General features: G+C 39.3%; 1 protein-coding gene across 2 annotated transcripts in view; it reads left to right on the forward strand.

Annotated features, from left to right (window-relative positions):
* LOC126457953 (multiple inositol polyphosphate phosphatase 1) overlaps positions 1–21030 on the forward strand; it is a 311376-nt gene that overhangs the window by 254908 nt on the left and 35438 nt on the right. For both annotated transcript variants that reach the window (XM_050094684.1, XM_050094685.1), the window contains exons 6-7: positions 8111–8261; positions 8344–8444. In XM_050094684.1, the coding sequence (XP_049950641.1) occupies positions 8111–8261; positions 8344–8444 (252 nt within the window). The remainder of the gene's footprint in view (positions 1–8110; positions 8262–8343; positions 8445–21030) is intronic.

Consider the following 21030-nt stretch of genomic DNA (forward strand, 5'->3'; position numbering starts at 1 on the left):
AGTTGCTGTCAGAACAATGTCTCAGGCGTTGTTTGGAGACACCCCTGTTTCAGCACTGCACCTATTAGTAACCTACCATGTTTACTGGGAATCCTCTGGATGGATTCCCATAGTTTCTCTCCTTAATTACACATTGAGCCTCGGCTCTCACGACTCTAAAGGTTATGAGATTGTTTGCTTTTGGGCTACATTTAAAGTGCCAAAGAGCTGCACACCTGCCCTGGTAGCTGAATGGCACTCATCAGGCCACTAAGGGACAGGTTGCCTCCTAAGATGACCTGACAACTTTGAATGTATAATTCAGCAGCATGGCGGATCACTCATGTGATGTGGTACACCCATTCCTGGACACCACTGCAGTGTTCCTTTACACCAATGCAATGTTCAAACATAGCAAGCTGGTGGAGCAGTATCCAGTTAGCCCTGCTGGCCATCCATTTTGGTGGCTTCTGTTCAGATAACACCCCATTGTAAGTGCATATGGAGTGGGAAATGGTCACTGGAATGAAGGTCATCAGTGACTTTCCACTGAACAGAGTCCATGAGGGCTGCTGAGCAGGAAGAGAGGTCAATGCCTGAGAATGACCCAGAAGCAGCACAGAAATGACTGGGAGTACCTGTGTTGAGGATGCACAGCTCGTGAGACATTATGAGGTTCTCCAAAGCCCAATCCCAAGGGCAAGTAGAGGTCAAGCCCCACAAGACATGATCGGTGTTGAAGTCTCCCATTAGGATAAATGGTCAGGGGAGTTGTTCCATAAGATCTACAAGAGCCTATTGCATGTTGTGGAGTTAAATACAATGAACAAACAGTGATCCTCTGACATGCATGAATTTCAACTGCAGCTGCTTGCACACCAATAACTAGGGAAAGAGCAAAGGAGTAGTGCATATTATTGACAAACACAGCTACCCCTCCCTATGCCTTTTCCTGAGTCAGGTCATCTTTCTGTTAGTGCATATAGCTGCTTAGTACAGGGGCATCAGATGCTTTAAAACGCATTTCTTGCAAACACAAGCACAAGTGGTTTTCCTATGCTAGGGGTTTCAGTTGCTCAACATGTGTCCTGAACCCATTAACATTCCAATGTAGGATGGGAGCCATCTATCATGGGAGTAGTACTTTTATACTGTCCTTCTGCTGTGGAGGGGAGTCCATAATGGGAGGATGCTCAGACTTTGGGTGAGGTGATTGCCCCGGTCCAAAATTGAGATCAATTAGCTCTAAAAGAGAAGACTCATTGGAAATGTCAGAGAGGATGACACTGATATCATAGGACTGTTTACTTATCCACTCTGTCAGCGGTGGATGCTTGATCTTTGATTTTTTGCTCTGGGTAGGCTTCCAAGCCACAACTATGGCTGTGGTAATGGCAGCACTGGACAGCAGAGCAGACAGAATCTTTAGAGAGGCATGGAGCTCTGCAACATCAGCAACCACCACCTTTTCTGATGTTCTGATGGAGGTACAGGTGGTGAAATAATTGCTGCAAAACAAGTGCATCGACAAATGCAGGTCTTAGTGCTGACACTAGCAACCTCTCTTTGTGTAACGGCATTGATCTTCTGCACTGGCTGTTTCGTAACTGAAGCAAAGAAGGTAGTAACCAATGGGGACAGCATGACTTTTTACTTCTTTTTGGCATCACCATATGGGATATGCTTCATAATCTTAAGCTCTTGTATCTTCCATTATTCAAGGTATATGCTGAAATCCTGACTCCAGACAGGGTGAGCCCCAGAGCAATTTACACACTTCAGAGGTGAAGAACATGTGAGTTCTTCACGAATGGCCTTACCACATTTGTCACAAGTGGCTTCTCCCTTACACCCAAGAGTAGTATGCCAAAAGCACTGTCATTTCAAGCAGCACTTTCTGTTGGGAACATAAAGCCACATGCTTAGGTGAAGGAAACCTGCCTTAATGTGCTCAGGAAGTGCTGTGCTACTGGACATCAGGATAAAGAAGTCATATTTTACAAGATCCCCACATCTTCTGGAGCCCACTCCTCATCCATAATGGATGAAAGTTTTGTGAACTGATAATGTGAAACAAATCTAAAACTGAAGGTCACTCAGTGAGAATGTCACAACTGGAATCAATCAGTTCTTATATATCCTTCAGTGTAAAAATTTGTGGGGATACATAGTGGAATGACCACATAGGCTGAACCATAGGTAAACCAGGTAGCAGACTTCAGTTTGTTGACAGGATACTAGGAAAATGCAGTTAATGTGCAAAGCAGATCACTTGCAACAGGAGACACACAACCCATCCTTGAATATTCCTCAAGTGTGTGGAGATACATGCCAAATAAGACTAATGGGGAACATTTAATGTATACAAAGAAGAGCAGCATGAACAAGTTTGTTAGACCCAAGGGAGAATGTCATGGAAGTTCTGAAAAACCAGAACTGGTAGATGCTGTCTATCATGTGAAAGTCTACTTACAGAGGTTTAAGTGGGGAGTCCAGAAACAGACTACAACCCTCTATGTATCACTCCCATAAGAGCCACAGAGACAAGATTACACTAATTTTAGCAAACACAGAAGCATTTAATCAGTTATTCTCCCTGCACTCAGCATTAAAATGGAACAAGAAGAAACCTTAATACATGGTCAGTGGGAAGTAGTCTCTGACTTACATTTCATGGTGGTTTGCAGTAAGTGGATGTAGGATGTAGCTGTAGATGTAGAGAGTTGCATGTTGGAAGTTGTCAGGAGAGACAGAAAAACAAACAAGTGGAACAGGAGTCAGTATAGAGAGCCAGATCTAATTACGACCATAAAGAAAATGAAATGGAAATGGGCATGAAATGCAGATAGGTGAACAGATCTTAGATCAAGGAAGGTATTTGCTGGATTCCAGGAGATAAGGAAAGATGGCGGCTAGTGTAAAAATTCATTGTGCTTCTCTGAGAAAAAGTGTGAATTTTGCCGTGAAAAAGAAAAATTGTGACAGTTGTAAGGATGAAATTACAAAGCTCAGTGTATGGGTGTCTAGTTTACAATTGATTATCAGTTCCTTGAAGATGGATATCAAGAAACTTAAAGAAGAAAAAAGGGAATGGAACATAAAAAACTCGCGCCATGAAAGTACGAATATGTTGGAGAATTGGACGGGAGTGAAGTACAAAAGACGCAAACAGATAATACAAGATACAGGAAACGATGAAAGAAACATAAATGTAGTGAACGAAAATTACTTTCAAGCTCTTTAGACTACAGATTGTGACAGTGAAGTTAACAGTGCGAGTGTACCAAGTGGAAAACCAAACGACTTTGTGAATAAGGCAAAACATGGAATATTTCAGCAGCAGTTAAGTAAAAGATCATATGCGAAAGTGCTCACGAAAAATCTTCCACCGCTAAGCTGCTCTACTGAGACAATATCGACATGTGTTAGCAAAAAAGACATAATAAATAGTGCCAAACAAGACTTCGCTTACTGCAAAGGTAGGCAGAAAAGAGGTAATCTTGGAACAGCAAGTACCGGTAAAACTGAACTGTATGCCGACAGCCAAGGACGAAATATAGCCACTGAATTTGGGCGTACAAGTAGTCAGAATTTTAATTTTAACTGTGCAATAAAACCTGGAGCAAAATTCAGTGCTGCTACGTCAATGAGTAAAGAAAAAATTTCCTCATTGAGCAAAAAGGACTTTTCCATCTCCCTGGCGGGATCAAATGATATAGCTAGGAACAAAAAGAAAACTATATGAGCTGAGAGGAACAAATGTTATTGTCTTTTCAGTGCTACACCATTACGACTTGATAGAATGGTCCTGTTTAAATAAAGAAATTGAAACTGCAAATAAAGAGATGCAAAATATTTTCAAGTGGTTTGAAAATGTAACATTCGTGAACATCAGCAATTTAGGGAAAAGATTTCACACAACACATGGTTCTCATCTGAATGTACTTGGAAAAAATGTAATAGTAACAAAAATTTTAGAACTTGTAAATAAAATCTCAAATGTGCAGTGTGATGATAGAAAAGTCATACCTCTCATGCACAGGAAGTGTGTGTTACCTGTAGACTCCAATGTGAAATCTGATGTCAGTGAAGCTACACCTCTCCAAGACAAATGTGAAATTTTATTAATGCAAGTGAACACTCCAAATGTTAATAATTCACAGAAAGGCACAGCAGTTGTGGAACAACAAACACCAGAAATAAGTGAAACAGCAGCAGCACCATTGTTATCAGCAGAAGCAGCAACAGCAGCAGAACCAACAACGACTGGAGCAGCAACACAGCAATGCTTAAGGAGGAGACAAAGGAAAAATACATCTGTGTCATTCAGTGATAATTTTTTACGGTTTCAAGCCAAGAAGAAAATAAAAATGAGAAAAACCAGCCTGCTAACTCACAGATAAGTCACAACAACATACTATTTTTAAACATTCAGGGTCTTGAAATAAAGTTGAAATTCTGGAGGAGTCATTGCCACAGAATAAGTATTCTTTCTTATGTCTATCAGAACATTGGCTTAAACCAGAACAAATACAGTACTATGTACCAGAAGGTTATAAACATGGAAACAGTTTTTGCAGATCTCAGTACCGTAATGGTGGTACTGTTGTCTATGTTTCAAATGAAATAGAGTGTAGAGAACTAGATCTTAGTTGGGCATGTGTAGAGAAACACTTTGAAATTACTGGGATAATATGTGATATAATGAAACTTATCATAGTAAGTATCTACCATTCCCCTGACTCAGATGATAAAACTTTTTTAGATAATTTAAACCATGTACTCTGCTACATAACGAAATGGAAACAGTATGTAACTGTAATTGGGGGAGACTTTAATTCAAGCTTTGATGTAACATGTAACAAAACTAGTCCAAGTAAGTTACTGAATGTGCTAAGGCAGCACAACTTCCATCATGTAAATTCAGAACCAACAAGACTACAAGCGTGCTTGGATAATGCTTTTGTCAACTGTGCTCGTGATATGTACTCCACCAAGGTAAAGGAATTTGTTTTATCAGACCACTCCATGTTAACAGTAGAGTTAAGACATTTTATAAAAGGGGATGAGAGCAAGGCTGCACAAAAGTTAACAAAATCTAATACCTTAATATTAACAAAACACAATCTCATAAAACTAACACACCAGCTGAGCATAACAAACTGGGACAAATTATTTCAAAACTGTGTTTCCAGTGCCCCAACAGTTTATGAAACATTCCACAATTACTTAACAGGTATTTTAAAAGCCCATCTTGCTCAAAAGAAATACCATAAAACAAGAAAGGGTAAATTTTGGTACACCAAAGAATTGGAGAATCTAAAAAATAAGCTACTGCTGTTGAAGCATCTTGCCAAAGTAAACAATTTTAATGAAATTAAGGATCTAAAAAAAACATTAAGAAACTGTATAAGAAAGAGTTGCAATTGGTGAAACAAAGATACAACACAAATTTCATACAAAATAGTAAAAACCAATGCAAAACAACCTGATCAGTAATTAATACTGTTAAAGGTGAAGTCAGAAACTTCGACAAGACAGTCCCAATACCAGCAGATACATTCAATAAATATTTTGTAAGCTGTGCTGGTGATATCAAAAAGCTGATCAGTAAACCCAATGTAACATGTATAGATTATCTTGAGAGAGCAAACCTAAATCATAATAGGGCCAGATCATCATTGAAACACTTCAAAGAGGTACACCAACATGAAGTTCTTAAAATAGTCAAAGAAATGAAAAATTCATACAGTACAGATATTTTTAATATGTCAAACAATCTATTGAAAGAAATCATACATTACATTGCAGCACCATTAACATATTCTATAAACCTGTGTCTCATAGAAGGGTTTTTTCCTGATCCTCTCAAACTATCCAAGGTAACTCCAGTCTTTAAGAAGGGTGTCAAATCAGATACTGCAAACTACAGACCAATTTCAGTAATTCCAGCACTAGGAAAAGTCTTTGAAGGCATAATATATAAGCAGATGTATGAGTACCTAGAACTAAATGATATGTTAAGTGCATCACAGTTTGGTTACAGAAAAGGAAGGTCAGCTATACATGCCATAGAGCTCTTAGTCAGAGACATTCTAGCAGCATTTGAGGACCATGCGCACACACAGGTAACCTTATGTGATCTGAGCAAAACTTTTGACTGTGTTGACCATGCACTTCTGCTCTCTAAACTTGAGTACTATGGAATGTGCGATAAAAGTTTAAAACTCATCAAATCATACCTCAATAAAAGGAAACAGGTGGTGAGTTCAGGAAGTCATCTGTCAAACATACTCGAGGTTCAACATGGAGTGCTACAGGGATCTAAATTGGGACCACTTCTTTTCCTTGTACACATAAATGACTTACCAGAAAATATAGATGTAAAGACATATATGTATGCAGATGACACAACTTTTCTATCTGTAAACCATGTACTTGATAACCTTGTAAGTGATATGAAATTGGCAAAAGAAAATGCAACATCATGGTTTAATGCCAATGGTCTGCTATTAAATGAGGAAAAGACCCAGAATATGTGGTTCAGTCTATCAAAGACTACAAAAATAGAAAAACAAAAGGCAAAGTTTTTAGGTATTGTACTTGACAACAGTGTAACATGGAACTCCCATGTTGATCACATAGTGGTTAGGGTGTCAAGAGTTATATATTTGTTGAAGAGACTGATGTGTTGTGTGACATTTGAGTACGAAAGGACAGCGTACTTTGCCTTTTTTCAATCTGTTTTAAGGTATGGGTTAATACTCTGGGGAAACAGCAGAAAAATAAATGAAATTATGGTGATCCAGAAGAAAGCAATCAGAGTAATGGCTAAGGTAGATAATAGAACACATTGTAAACCATTGTTCATTAAATATAGAATTTTAACAGTTATTAATTTATATATTCTTGACAGTGTTAACTACATACTTGCTGAACTACCTAATTTAAGTGTAACAAATGATAGGCATGACTACTATACAAGAACATGTACTTCTCTGTTGTTGCCACAAAATAGATTAGCTAAAACTAACAATAGTCATAAGTATATGGCAATTAAAATATATAACAAATTGTCTAAAAATGGGTCAATCAAGCCTGACAAATTATTTAAAAACAATGTTCATAACTTCTTGTTAACTAATCCATTCTATTCATTAGAAGAATTTTTAGAAATGCCCAATATCAACTTAAATATGTAAAAATTTATTTTGTAAAATTAATAGGTTAAGTGAACTGATGAAGTCTATTGCATGTAATAATGCTGAATGACCAGTAAAGAATCTGAATCTGAATCTGAACCATGATGGAGACGTAATGGATGGTGGATAGGTGACATTAGAAAACATGCAAGTGGAGTGTGGATGACAAACTTGACTATGCGCCAAAGCTCAGTTTTTTTAATCAAATTATTCCATAGCTGTAACTTTCTTCTTTCTGATACTGACTTTATTTTCAAAATATAAAAAAAAAATTGTAATTCTATGCAACATATTGGTTGTAGACAAGACATCCTTTAGTGACTGAAACTGTCATGGAAAACAGGTTTGTAATCCTGGCACTCTGATACAGCTCAATTGGAGAGTATTCCAGTGTTATGTACTTTTGATTGAATAATGTTAGTCCTTTTTCTTTTAGCATCACATAATACAATTTCTGAGGAAAATGAGAAGTAGTCAAAGCCATGGCTTTCATGGTTGCTGGGGGTGTTCAGAAGATTAGGGGCATATGCGAGGGGGGGGGGGGGGGAGGGGGAAAGGGGCAATGCCTGGCTCGAAGATCTTTCTTAGTAACACTTTCTGTGTACTGAGCAAGAGCTTGCTCACCACCAATAGACAGGGCATCTGCAGTAAACTACATTAATTATGTATAAATCATCTGAAATATAGTTTCAGACAGACCACTTTTATCAAAAGTAAATTGCTTTAATTCACCATTTAACCACCATAGACATATGTCGAGCAACAAACAAGGATGTAAGAGTTTCATTTATTATAAAAGATTGCTGTATACCTTTAAAATTGGCAACATTTTATTCACTAGTGAAACACAGATGCTATGACCTAAATATTAAGTTTTTTGCTGTTCTGTATTACCTACTCCACAAATGACAGACATAATTTTCTTCTAGCCATATGACACCTGCAATGCATGGAAAACAATGGTAGATGATAACCCTGATGCAAAAATTGAACAAACACTGTTTGAAGAGGGGCCATGGATGGAGGAAGTGATAGCTAATGTTAGCAAGAGACTGGGGTTTCGTTATCAACTGAAATATGGTAAAATATCATTAATGCATTTCAATTTTTTTAATAGCAACATACTAGTTCAGATTAAATAAATCACAATATTTTGTTACAGATGATATATCTACAATATATGACATGTGTCGGTATGACAAAGCATGGAATCTGGTTGCAGTTTCTCCTTGGTGTGCAGCATTTTCTGACAGTGAGTTAAAAGTAAGTACACTAATGACAATGAGTATATCAATTATGGAACAACAATTGATGCAGACTTGTGCACGAAGTGATATACTCATAACAGGAAATGCTATACTATCTTTCTACGGATTTCAGAAATGCCACAAGGTCATAAAAATTCTGTGATGACAGTATATAGAGATACATATAAGGAAAAGGGAAATAATTATAATCAAAGTACAAGAAGTAGACCCAATTAACAAGATATTCCATTTTAATATTTTTTCACTCCAAGCTATTAGTCTAGTATTCTGTTTAAAAACTAGTTACAGTGACTAAATTTATTACCAGTACATTACAAATTATGGAACTTTAGACTCTACACAAACAGTGGAAAATTCGGGATGGAATATAACAATATAATGAAACTTATAGTTGTTGCTCACTATATAGCGGAGATGCTGAGTTGTAGAGAGGCACAACAAAAAGATCGTAGGAAAGTTAGCTTTTGGCCAAAAAGGTCTTCCTCTAAAATAGGCCAAAATCACAAACACACACACACACACACACACACACACACACACACACACACACACACACACACATGGCCACAATGTCTGATGGCAGCTGGGGCTGGAGGTGTGTGTGTGTGTGTGTGTGTGTGTGTGTGTGTGTGTGTGTGTGTGTGAGAGAGAGAGAGAGAGAGAGAGAGAGAGAGAGAGAGAGAGTGTTTTGTCTATTTTTGAGAGAGGCCTTGTTGGTCAAAAATTAACTTTCTGACAGTCTTTTTGTTATGCCTTTGTGCGACTCAGCATCTCCATTATATGGGGAGTAGCAACAATCCTTTTCATTATATTGTGAGATTCTACACATTTAGTTCAAGATTTTGTTTTATAAGACTAACCAGGGAAGATAATCTGCTCTTTTCATAGGTCTGTGACAGTGCTGATAAATTACATGGAAATGCAGACATTACACTAAGTATGTGAAAATTATGCAGGTGAAATGTAATATCCTAGCTTCACTACAGTGTCATTTCATGAAAGTAAACCAGTGGAAACTCCAGGTAGGAATATTAACAATATTATGAAAAGTATATATTGCTAAGCACTGTTGAGCTGCAGACAGGCACAGCTGAAGCCTTCTTCAGGAAAGGACACCTACACACACACACACACACACACACACACACACACACACACACACACAAATAAGTGCACCTCATGCATTGATGCATTGAGATATGGGAAGTCAACAATGGCTGGAAAAGTAGTGTATTGACCTTTTCATCATAAGGATAAGATGAGATGGTGGCCAGTCAGCACCAGATGGTCCAGCAGGGTCAGAATGTGGAGCAATGGTAATTATCACATGTGTTTTATGGATGAACTGTGCTGTCAGTAGGCCACAGATCTCACACAAATGCAAAGTACTGGGGTCAGTTAATGATTTCAGTGTTTGTAACAAGCGTAATATATTAGAGTAAGACCTTAACACAAAGTGAAGCATACTTTTGACTTGGTCAAATTACATGGTTAAAAAGCAGGTGATTAAGTCACCAAACAAAGAAGTATGTTCTACACTTTCTGTTCATGTCACCTCACCATTTACCAAAAGATGATTTTGGTGATGGGTCCAAACCAGTGGAAAGAGAGAGACAGAGCCCCAATAAATTTAAATTACAATAGTAATTGTTCACTTATGTAGATATAAATGTACAATGTAGCACCAATTATTAAACTTTTAAAACTACCAAAAATTGATATTTAATGAAAGGAGTATGGATATTTTGTATTTAAATAAATAAATGCAAAATTTTAAAAGTACTTCATTCATGGAAATATACTTTTTTATTCCTCTTCTTGAAACAATATAAATTATTTGCCTTTAAATGAGTAGACAATACTATTCAGCTCTCATATATCATTGAAAAGACTGAAAAAGTATACATACAAGGGCACTCCTAACTGGAGACTGAGTGATGTAAACACCAGTGACTTGTCAGTCAATTATCTGACATTAAGCAAAACCATTCAAACCTGGAGACTGAATAAGAAACAGTCATAGAGCTAATGTGGCTGCAGAGATCAGTTTCAGTTAGTTGTTTCATTCAACTGAAAATACTGACTGAACCAAAAAAAAAAATCAACTTTCTAATCAGTAGTCCCATTGCATATCTTCTTGGCCCTTAACAATGATATCCAAGTAATTTATGCAGAATGGTGCAACTTAAAGTTTGAATAAGTCTGTAAAATTGCTGGTGCACTGGCTGCATCCAGAAATAAACACTTATACCTATATAACTAAAAAATCATATTTACCATCACCAAATTCTGTGATCAACACCAAATGGCAGTTGTTAATATATGTCTGACAAATCTCTCTGCAAAAAGCACACACACTGTTTCACCACAATAAAATATCTTCTAAGCAAAGAGAGGTTATGATTCCATCTCTAATTGAGTGAAGTGGCACAGTGATTAGCACACTGGACTTGCATTCAGGAAGATGATGGTTCAGATCCAAGTCCAGCCATTCAGATGTAGTTTTCTGTGATTTCCTTAAATGACTCCAGGCAAATGCCAGGATGGTTCCTTTGAAAGGGCATGGCTGATTTCCTTCTCCTTCCTTAAAACAGTCAAAACTTGTGCTCCATCTCTAATGACCTTGCTGTTGATGGGATGTTAAATCTAATCTTCCTTCCTTCCTTCTTCCATCTCTAAGAATTTATTGCAGCTTTGAAATTATGACTCAGATGCAATTTACTTCTGACACAAATATCCACTAATAATTGCATTTTAACTTTGACTGTATCTACAAACAGGCCTGAAAAAATCATGGGGCTGCTAAGGGAAGGAAAGAGATGTGTAGTGATGAAGCACAAACCAATCTGGGGGCAAATAAATCTGACAATTCTTGACAAAGATCTTTTCAAAACTTGGAAGGGTATGGATCTGTCATATGTGATATGGACAACACAACACTATTTACCACATAATCTCTACATTCTGCTTTCATTTGGTTCTATGCTTATCATCATTTCTTAATATGCAATGTAATACATAAATTATGTGCTGTCCCTGATGCTGGATTCCAAGGAGATGAAATCAGATGCATATTAGATACAGAGCATTTTCATTTTACCACCTGGCAGACATTGTGGATATGCCCAATTCTGTGACAGTAAATGCATTCAGTACAGTTATGATGGCAGCTATGCCAAGCACAAGTCTCAAAACATATTAGATACAATAGCAGCCTTGAAAAAGTAGGTGATTCTTAAGTAGAATCAGATGATAATGGTTGTGATTGGGAAGTTTTGTGTGGTTTAAGAATTGTCCTTCTGTCACACAGAGGACCAAATCCACTTTGCATCAATGTTGACAGAGCTGCTGAGAACTAACCAGAATATTATTGTGTTGTACTCAATGCTTCAATCTGCCATCCATCCTGTGAATGTACTCATGTACTCTGACAAAATGACAAGGGCAGCTAAGCCCTTTCAAGTTATCAAACCAAGGTTTATAAGTCTGTAATGATAACTTATGACACTGTAGAAATTCTGACCTATTTATTACAACCTTTAACCGATATAGCTGAGAGGTCAGTATGTCTGACTACCATGGAGAGGACCCAGGTTCAATTCCTGGTACTGACAGGAATTTTGCACTGGTGGGAGGACTGTCACATGGTGCACTCAGCTTTCTGAGACTTCAGGTTTGAGATCTGGGAAGTCAACAACGGCTGGAAAAATAGTGTATTGACCCCTTGACCATACTGCATCAAGAGGATGCCATAAGGGATAAGATGAGATGGTGGCCAGTCGGCACCAGATGGACCATCAGGACCAGAATGTAGAACGAGTGTAATTATGACATGTGTTCTATGGATGAAATGTGCTGCCAGTAAGCCACAAACTTCACACAAATGCAAAGAATTAGGTTCAGGTAATGATTTTAGTCTTTGTAACAAGCATAGTATATTATAGTAAGACTTGGTTAAGTTACATAAAAAGCTTGACCACAGTGTTATAAATGTCAGAGGTAGAACTTCCATTCCTGAACATTCATTGAAAGGAGTGAGTGCTAGCTGAGAAGAATGTATTGTCATTGAGCTTTTTATTAACGAGAACAAGATCCGATTTTGCTGTTGTCATTCTTGCATATTTCACTGACTGTGCCAGCTGCTGATATTGCTGACTTCCCAGATACTATATGAGTTGCATAAGTTCAGACTGCATACTCTACCAGCATAATTCATAAACTCTTGATGTCACTGCTGATGACATACAACATGTTGTTTATTTGGAGGATAGGATCACTCACAGAAACAATACACAAACATGTAGCAGGTCTTTTAATAAAATATTTGGCAGTCTTGGACACTGAGACAACCAAGTCCATAGCAGTGACTGAGGTATTGTAATGTACATGGCCTGCAATAACATTATGCACAGTTCCTGAGGAGAAGACACTTGAACTTGGAGCTGTAACAGGATTCCCATAGTAAAACTGGGCTGTTATATCACTGGAAACAGTTAAAATGAAGTCCTTGGAAGCCCAACAGTAACAACTGACCATTGTGTCACCCTCAGCCCATAGGAGTAACAGGAGGTGGATAATGAGAAGCATATGGACATTACTCTGCTCTGCCGGCCACTGCCAATTTTCATGACCAGAGCCACTACTTCTCAGTCAAGTAGCTCCTCAGGTGACCTCACAAGACTGAGTGCACTCTGCTTGGCAGGCCTTGTTGGTCACTCTTCCAAGTGCCAGCCAAGCCTGACAACATGTAACTTTGATGACCTGATGGAAACTGGTGTCACCACTGTAACAGGACCATTGGATTTGTAACTACTAAACCAGATAAAAAAAAGAAACACAGTGTACTGGTGCAATGAATTTGGTATTGAACTCTATTGGCAATGTGAAACAAGACCTGGCAGACAGGTGGAACAGACATGTGACATTTTGTGGTCGGTTGTTTGCAGGGGACATAGATAGTCAGATGTTAAAAAGGAGATGGATCCATTCAACCATACTGTCTGGCAGAGTGTATGGGACTAGACTGCCAACAGATGCAGCATTGGGAGGTCCCTGTGGGGCAGGGAGATGGGGAAAGGGGGAGGGGTGAACAGGGAGCAAAAAAGAGAGGAGTGGGGAAGGAAAAACATGGGTGGGTGTGTTTGCACACAAAAAGGATGGAAAATGAGAGTAGAGAGAAGGTGATAGGCCAGAGTGGGTGAAAACTGTTGGGTGGAGGGTGTGGTGACACCAGGTTACTGTAGGTTGTGACCAGGATAATTTTAGGAGCAGAGAATGTATTGTAAAGGTAACTCCCATCTGCACAGTTCAGAAAAGATGGTGCTGGAGGGGAAGATCCAGATGGCTTAGGTATTGAAATCAAGCATGTTGTGTTCAGCTGCATGTTGTGCACAGGGTGGTCTACTTTGCTCTTGGCTTCACTTTTGCAGTCACAATTCATCCTGCTGGACAGTTGGTTGATAGTCATATCAACATAAAAATCTGCACAATGATTGCAGCAGAGATGGCATACAACGTAGCCACTTTCACAGGTTGCCCAGCGTCTGATAGGGCAGGATAAGCCAGTGACAGGACTGGAATAGGATGTGATTGGTGGACCACAAACTATCACCTAGCCTAAAGAAAAACCACATGGACTCCACAAGTAACCTTCTATCCAAGTAACTGCTTCCTGGTAGTGCATCCCTGACTTATCAAGGGGAGTTCTACAAATCTTCTCCCCATAACGAAGGTCCAGATAACTGCAGCCTAGGCCATCACAGAATCTACAAATCCTTTGTTTGAGACCCACCAGTCACCTCCTGACCAATGGAACCCAATCAGTTCCTGGAATGATACTGCAAATTGTGAGTTCCACTTGCACCCCATGAACTAGGCTGCAGTCTTCACTACTTCTTACAGCCATCTGTAGAAATTGAGAATGGCCTCAGAACCCAAGCAATAGGGGTCACTACCACATCTTGAAGATGACTGAGCATTGTATGCTTGATAGCTGCAGGCTGGGTCTCCTCCACTTCTCAGATGAGCCCCCCTGGCAGACACACTGAGCAGACATTGCATTTCTTTCCAGCCCTGTGTGCTATTTTCCTAAGGGGCTCTCTAACATGCCATATAACATTAGAGTGCCCAGTACCTAGTACACCCCTTTCTCCATGTGCCTGCTCATACCCAGCTGAAAGAGTGGCCTCCTGTCCACACACAGTATGAATGGGCAAGGCTAGATGGCCAGTCCCCACATTCACTTTCTGCCTCAAACAATACAAATGCTTTACAACCGTCACTCAACTTATTTCAATTGTCAGTTATTCTCCAGGGTTCACTCTTGTATTATTTTTATTAAACAATATGTGTTTAAGTGTGGAAACACCAAACAGAGAAACTTTATGTAAAGTTAATAACCAAACATCTTGCAGAAGCCTCTTCGAGAAACTAGGGATTCTCACACTCAGGCACCAAAACATTTACATCCTAAATGTAGTTCAGGTTAATAATAAGTTTCTATAGGAAACTGACAAACAAATTACTAAAAGTAAAAATAATTTTCGTATAGATCTGGAGCCCCTGTTCAGAAACCCACATCCCTTCGTCTTTCCCTCTCCTTCCCTCTTTCCTGATGAAGCAACCGTTTGTTGCGAAAGCTTGAATTTTGTGTGTATGTATGGGGCAGTGAGATGGGGAAAGGGGGAAGGATGAACAGGGAGCAGAAAAAGATAGGAGTGTTGACTGGTTGGGTGAGTCTCATTTCAAATTGTATCAAGTGGATGTACGTGTATGGGTATGGAGACAACCTCATGAATCCATGGACCCTGCATGTCAGCAGGGGACTGTTCAAGCTGGCGGAGGCTCTGTAATGGTGTAGGGCATATGCAGCTGGAGTGATATAGGACCCCTGATATGTCTAGGTAAAACTCTGAGAGGTGACATGTATGTAAGCATCCTGTCTGATCAATGCATCTATTCATGCCCTTTGTACATTCCAGTGGACTCGGCAATTCCAGCAGGACAGTGTGACATCCCACATGTCCAGAACTGCTACGGAGTGGCTACAGGAACCCTCTTCTGGGTATAACATTTCCGTTGGTCGGCAAACTCCCCAGAAATGAACATTAGTGAGCATATCTGGGATGCCTTGCAACGTGCTGTTCAGAAGAGATCTCCTCCCCCTCATACTCTTACAGATTTATGGACAGCCCTGCAGGATTCATGGTATCAGTTACCTCCAGCACTACTTCAGACACTAGTCGAGTCCATGCCACATCATGTTGTGGCACTTCTTCATGCTCATTGGGCCCTACACGATATTAAGCTGGTGCACCAGTTTCTTTGGCTCTTCAGTGTGTGTCTATAGATATGTTCAGAATAGTGCTTAGTACTCTGAAGCAAAATGGGATATTACAATTTCCTGTCTAATGTCCGCTGACAACTTAATGAAATATTGCTTGAGAGTACAAAGCACTATTCTGAATAAATACACACACACACGTATACTATCAAACATGTAGGGCCCTCTGAGCAAGGAGAACGGCCACAACACAACATGGACTTTGACTAAACTCTGAAGTAGTGCTGGAGGGAATTAACACCATGAATCCTGCAGGGCTGTCCATAAATCTGTAAGTGTATGAGGGGGTGGAGATTTCTTCCGAACAGCAGGTTGCAAGGCATCCCAGATATCCTCAATAATGTTCATGTGTATGGGAATTTTGGTAGCCAGCAGAAGTGTTTAAACTCAGAAGAGTGTTCCTAGAGCCACTCTGTAATAATTCTGGATGTGTGGAGTGTCACATTCTCCTGTGGAATTGCCCAAGTCCATCAGAATGCACAAAGGGCATGAATAGATGCAGTGATCATACAGGATGCTTGCATACGTGTCACCTGTCAGAGCCGTATCTAGACACATCAGGGGTCCTATATCACTCCAACTGCACATGCCCTACACCATTACATAGCCTCCACCAGCTTGAACAGTCCCCTGCTGACATGCAGGGTCCATGGATTCATGAGGTTGTCTCCATACTTGTACACATCCACCTGCTTGATACAATTTGAAAAGAGACTCATCCCACCATTCAACATGTTTCCAGTCATCAGCAGTCCAATGTTGGTGTTGAGGGGTCAAGGCGAGGAGTAAAGCTTTGTGTCATGCAGTCACCAAGGGTACATGAGCGAGCCTTAGGCTCCAAAAGCCTATATCGATGATGTTTTGTTGAATAGTTCATATGCTTCCATTTTTTTATGGTCTAGAATTGAAATTTGCAGCAATTTGCAGAAGGGTTGCACTTCTGTCATGTTGAATAATTCCATTCAGTCGTCATTGGTCCTATTCTTGCAGGATCTTTAGCTGCAACAATGTCGCAGATTTGATGTTTTACTGGACTCCTGATATCCATGGTACACTCGTGAAATGGTCATATGGGAAAATCCCCACTTCATCACTACCTCAGAGATGCTGTGGCCCATCACTCTTGTGCCAACTGTAACACCATGTTTAAACTCACTTAAATCTTGATAACCTGCCATTGTCGCAGCAGTAACTGATCTAAAAACTGTGCCAGACACTTGTTGTCTTATATAGACTTTGCTGACCACAGCACTGAATTCTACTCCTCCCAAACAGGCCATGAAGGCCCAACAGTACCAACTGGCTGCCATGTCATCCTCAGCCCCTAGACATCACTGGATGTGGATGTGGAGGGACATGTGGTCAGCACGCTGCTCTCCTGGCCGTATTTCAGTTTCTGAGACCAGAGCTGCTACTTCTCAATCAAGTAGTTCCTCAATTTTGCCTCACAAGGGCTGTGTGCAACATGCTCGCCAACAATGCTTGGCAGACCAGATGGTCACCCATCCAAGTGCTAGCCCAGCCCAACAGTGCTTACCTTTGGTGATCTGACGGGAACCGGTATTACCACCGTGGCCAGGATGTTGGTAGTGCTGTATTCTGCCTATTTACATATCTCTGTATTTGAATACGCATTCCTATACCAGTCTTGTTGGCACTTCAGTGAGTAATTCACTGTATTCTATGAAGTCTGTGAGGCTGCACAAATACTTACTGTTATTGTTGTGTTATTCAGTCCAAAGAATGGTTTGATGCAGCTCTCCATGCTACTCCATCCTATGGAAGCCTCTCCATCTCTGAATAGCTACTGCAACCTACATCCTTTTGAATCTGCTTATCTCTTGGTCTCTCTCTACAATTTTTACCTGACACTTCCCTCCAGTAACAGATTGGTGCTCCCTTGATGTCTCGGAATATGTCCTATCAACTGATCCCTTCTTTTATTCAAGTTATGCCACAAAACCCTTGTCTCCCCAGTTCTATTCAGTACCTGTTTACTGTCAGTTTTTCACTTGGATACATGGCTACACTTCAGATGAATACCTTCAGAAAAGACTTGACATGGTTAACCATGTTACAAAGTTTATTGTGAAATTCTAAGCAAAGTCATCTGTTAATCAAAGTGTACTTTCAAGAAAGAGTAAATTCCTCTGGTAACAAGATGAGGACAATTTGGAAAATAGCAAAGAGTGAGACAAGAAAAATGACATTTCTGTAAAGACAGACAATGGAATGATCAAAGATAGCACCAAAATTAGAAAAATGAGGTGGGTAGGTTTTGTTTGTCTGTATGTCTGCCCATCTGTTAAGACCCCTTTTTCTCAGGAAAGGTTGTTGTACCAAGTTGGAATTTATGTTGCACAAAGTCTACAGCCCCTTGGTGGAGTAAAAAAATGTAAGCTTCTACATTAGTGCTATCAAAATGTTTGGTCGTCTGTGTCACATATTTTGATATCTTATCAGCATTGATATTGATAACAGGCAAAAATTGTAAAATTCTCATTCTATCTACAAACATAATAAAGTTTGTATGGAACACTTGGTGCAAGAATTCTACTTGTACTTATCCAGATTTTTATTTATTTATGCATGTTCCATAAAGTTATGAGCATGCTGTGGATGTCAAACATGTCCAGATTATGTTTACATATATTTACATGCATATTCAATTACAATTTACTACTCAACAGAACTATAAACAGATGCTTCACTATTACAAATAAAAAAATGAGTTTTATCTTCACACTTCAATGATGGCATCATCAGAATAGTTTGACAAAACTATTGTTATCACACAGCTGGGCAATCAGTTCAGCAATACATACATAATAAAAATATACAGTATGTTTCACAATTCCTATTACAGGCTACTAGGGCTGTATGCAGGACATAATAGATAAAGTTTTGATCAGGAACCGATGTCCAGAAATGTACCACTGGGATGGAAAATAAGTTTGAAGTTTGGATCACTTTCAGATCCACCACTTCACAGGTCACACAAAAACTGAAAAGAGGGTACCATCATCAGTCTCTTTTGGCATTACGACATCACATACCACTTTTGTCTGACCACAGCAACAGCTGTGAGAAACTGGCATGTTTGCAATGAGGAGGGTTGATTGTGGTACTCCATCAATGAGTCGCACTCGCAGCTTTGAAGAAGATGTCCTACATCATGTTGAAGAGAACCAAATGATGAATACTTAAAACTTTTTTCATGCCATGGGCTGCTGTAGAGCACACAGGTCAGAGATTATTGTTCCCACTTTCTGAATATCATGAAGCAGGATATTTTAAATTGATTTAGTCTACAAACATATTTTACATCCAAATGGTGCATTTCTGTACATGGGTTCCTTATCAAAACTTAATAATACTAAGTTCACTCCACAACCCTTAGAGGCCTGTCACGGCAACAGTGAAAATTCTCTATATTTGCACGGCACAGTAACTGAAAGAAAATAAGCTCATCTACATAAAATATGGTACCTCTATTGACATTTGATAATCATAAATCTATTTAACCATATCTTTTCTTTTGTAAGTCACCATATAGAGGAGACGTTGAGCCACAGACAGGCAATACAGAGAGACTGCTAAATATGTGAGATGTGAACTTTCAGCAAAAAGGCCTTCTTCTAAAGTGGATAACATACACACAAGCACAACTCACACACTCGTGACCACAGTCTGTGACCTTGATCTTTGTAAGCTTTCATTTACAAAATCCTCAGTAGAATAGGAAGATATATTCAAGAACAATTGGCATAGTTTAGTTGTGAATGTAAATTTTCTATTTCTTAACTTTTTAAGCTCAGTAGAAAGAAAGCTTAACATATTTGTTCTGGCATGTGAAGCATCTCTCTGCACCAAGAGCAGAATTTTATGTTGGTAATATATGTCATTATTATGTTTGGTGTCACACATGTAGACTGTTGAGTTGCTTTCAAAAAGAGTAGTGTTCTTTATAATGAAGTGTGCCAGAGAAACAATGTATTGAGAAACAATTATATGAATTTTTGTCTGACTAGACAATTTGTGACAGGTATGATCTTGGACTTACATTATACAGGGTGGTCCATTGATAGTGATCAGGCCAAATATCTCACAAAATAAGCATCAAACGAAAAAACTACTAAGAATGAAACTCATCTAGCTTGAAGGGGGAAACCAGATGGTGCTACGGTTGCCCCGCTAGATGGCGCTGCCATAGGTCAAATGGACATCAACTGCATTTTTTAAAATAGGAACCCCCATTTTTTATTACCTATTCGTGTAGTACGTAAAGAAATATGAATGTTTTAGTTGGACCACTTTTTTTGCTTTGTGATAGATGGCGCTGTAATAGTCACAAACATATAAGTATGTGGTATCATGTAACATTCCACTAGTGCAGACGGTATTTGCTTCGATATACATTATCTGTGTCAAAATGGACCATTTACCAATTGTGGAAAAGGTCGATATCAGTTTGATGTATGGCTATTGTGATCAAAATGCACAATGGGCGTGTGCTATGTATGCTGCTCGGTATCCTGGACGACATCATCTAAGTGTCCAGACTGTTCGCCGGATGGTTATGTTATTTAAGGAAACAGGAAGTGTTCAGCCACATGTGAAACATTAACCATGACCTGCAACAAATGATGATGCCCAAGTAGGTGTTTTAGCTGCTGTCGCAGCTAATCCGCACATCAGCAGCAGACAAATTGCGTGAGAATTGGGAATCTCAAAAACATCAGTGTTGAGAATGCTACATCAACATTGATTGTGCCCATACCATATTTCTATGCACCAGGAATTGCATGGTGATGACTTTGAACATCATGTACAGTCCTGCCGCTGGGCACAAGAGAAATTACGAGACGATGACAGATTTTTTGTAAGCGTTCTATTTAGCAAAGAAGCGTCATTCACCAACAGCGGTAATGTAAACCGGCATAGTATGCAGTATTGAGCAATGGAAAATCCATGATGGCTGCTACAAGTGGAACATCAGTGACCTTGGTGGGTTAATATATGGTGCAGCATTATGGGAGGAAGGATAATTGGCCCCCATTTTATCGATGGCAATCTAAATGGTGCAATGTATTCTGATTTCCTACATAATGTTCTATCAAAGTTACTACAAGATGTTTCACTGCATGATAGAATGACAATGTATTTCCAACATGATGGATGTCCGGCACATAGGTCGCGTGAGGTTGAAGCGGTATTGAATAGCATATTTCATGACAGG

Source organism: Schistocerca serialis, chromosome 2, assembly GCF_023864345.2.
Source record: "Schistocerca serialis cubense isolate TAMUIC-IGC-003099 chromosome 2, iqSchSeri2.2, whole genome shotgun sequence".
Classification (NCBI taxonomy): domain Eukaryota; kingdom Metazoa; phylum Arthropoda; class Insecta; order Orthoptera; family Acrididae; genus Schistocerca; species Schistocerca serialis.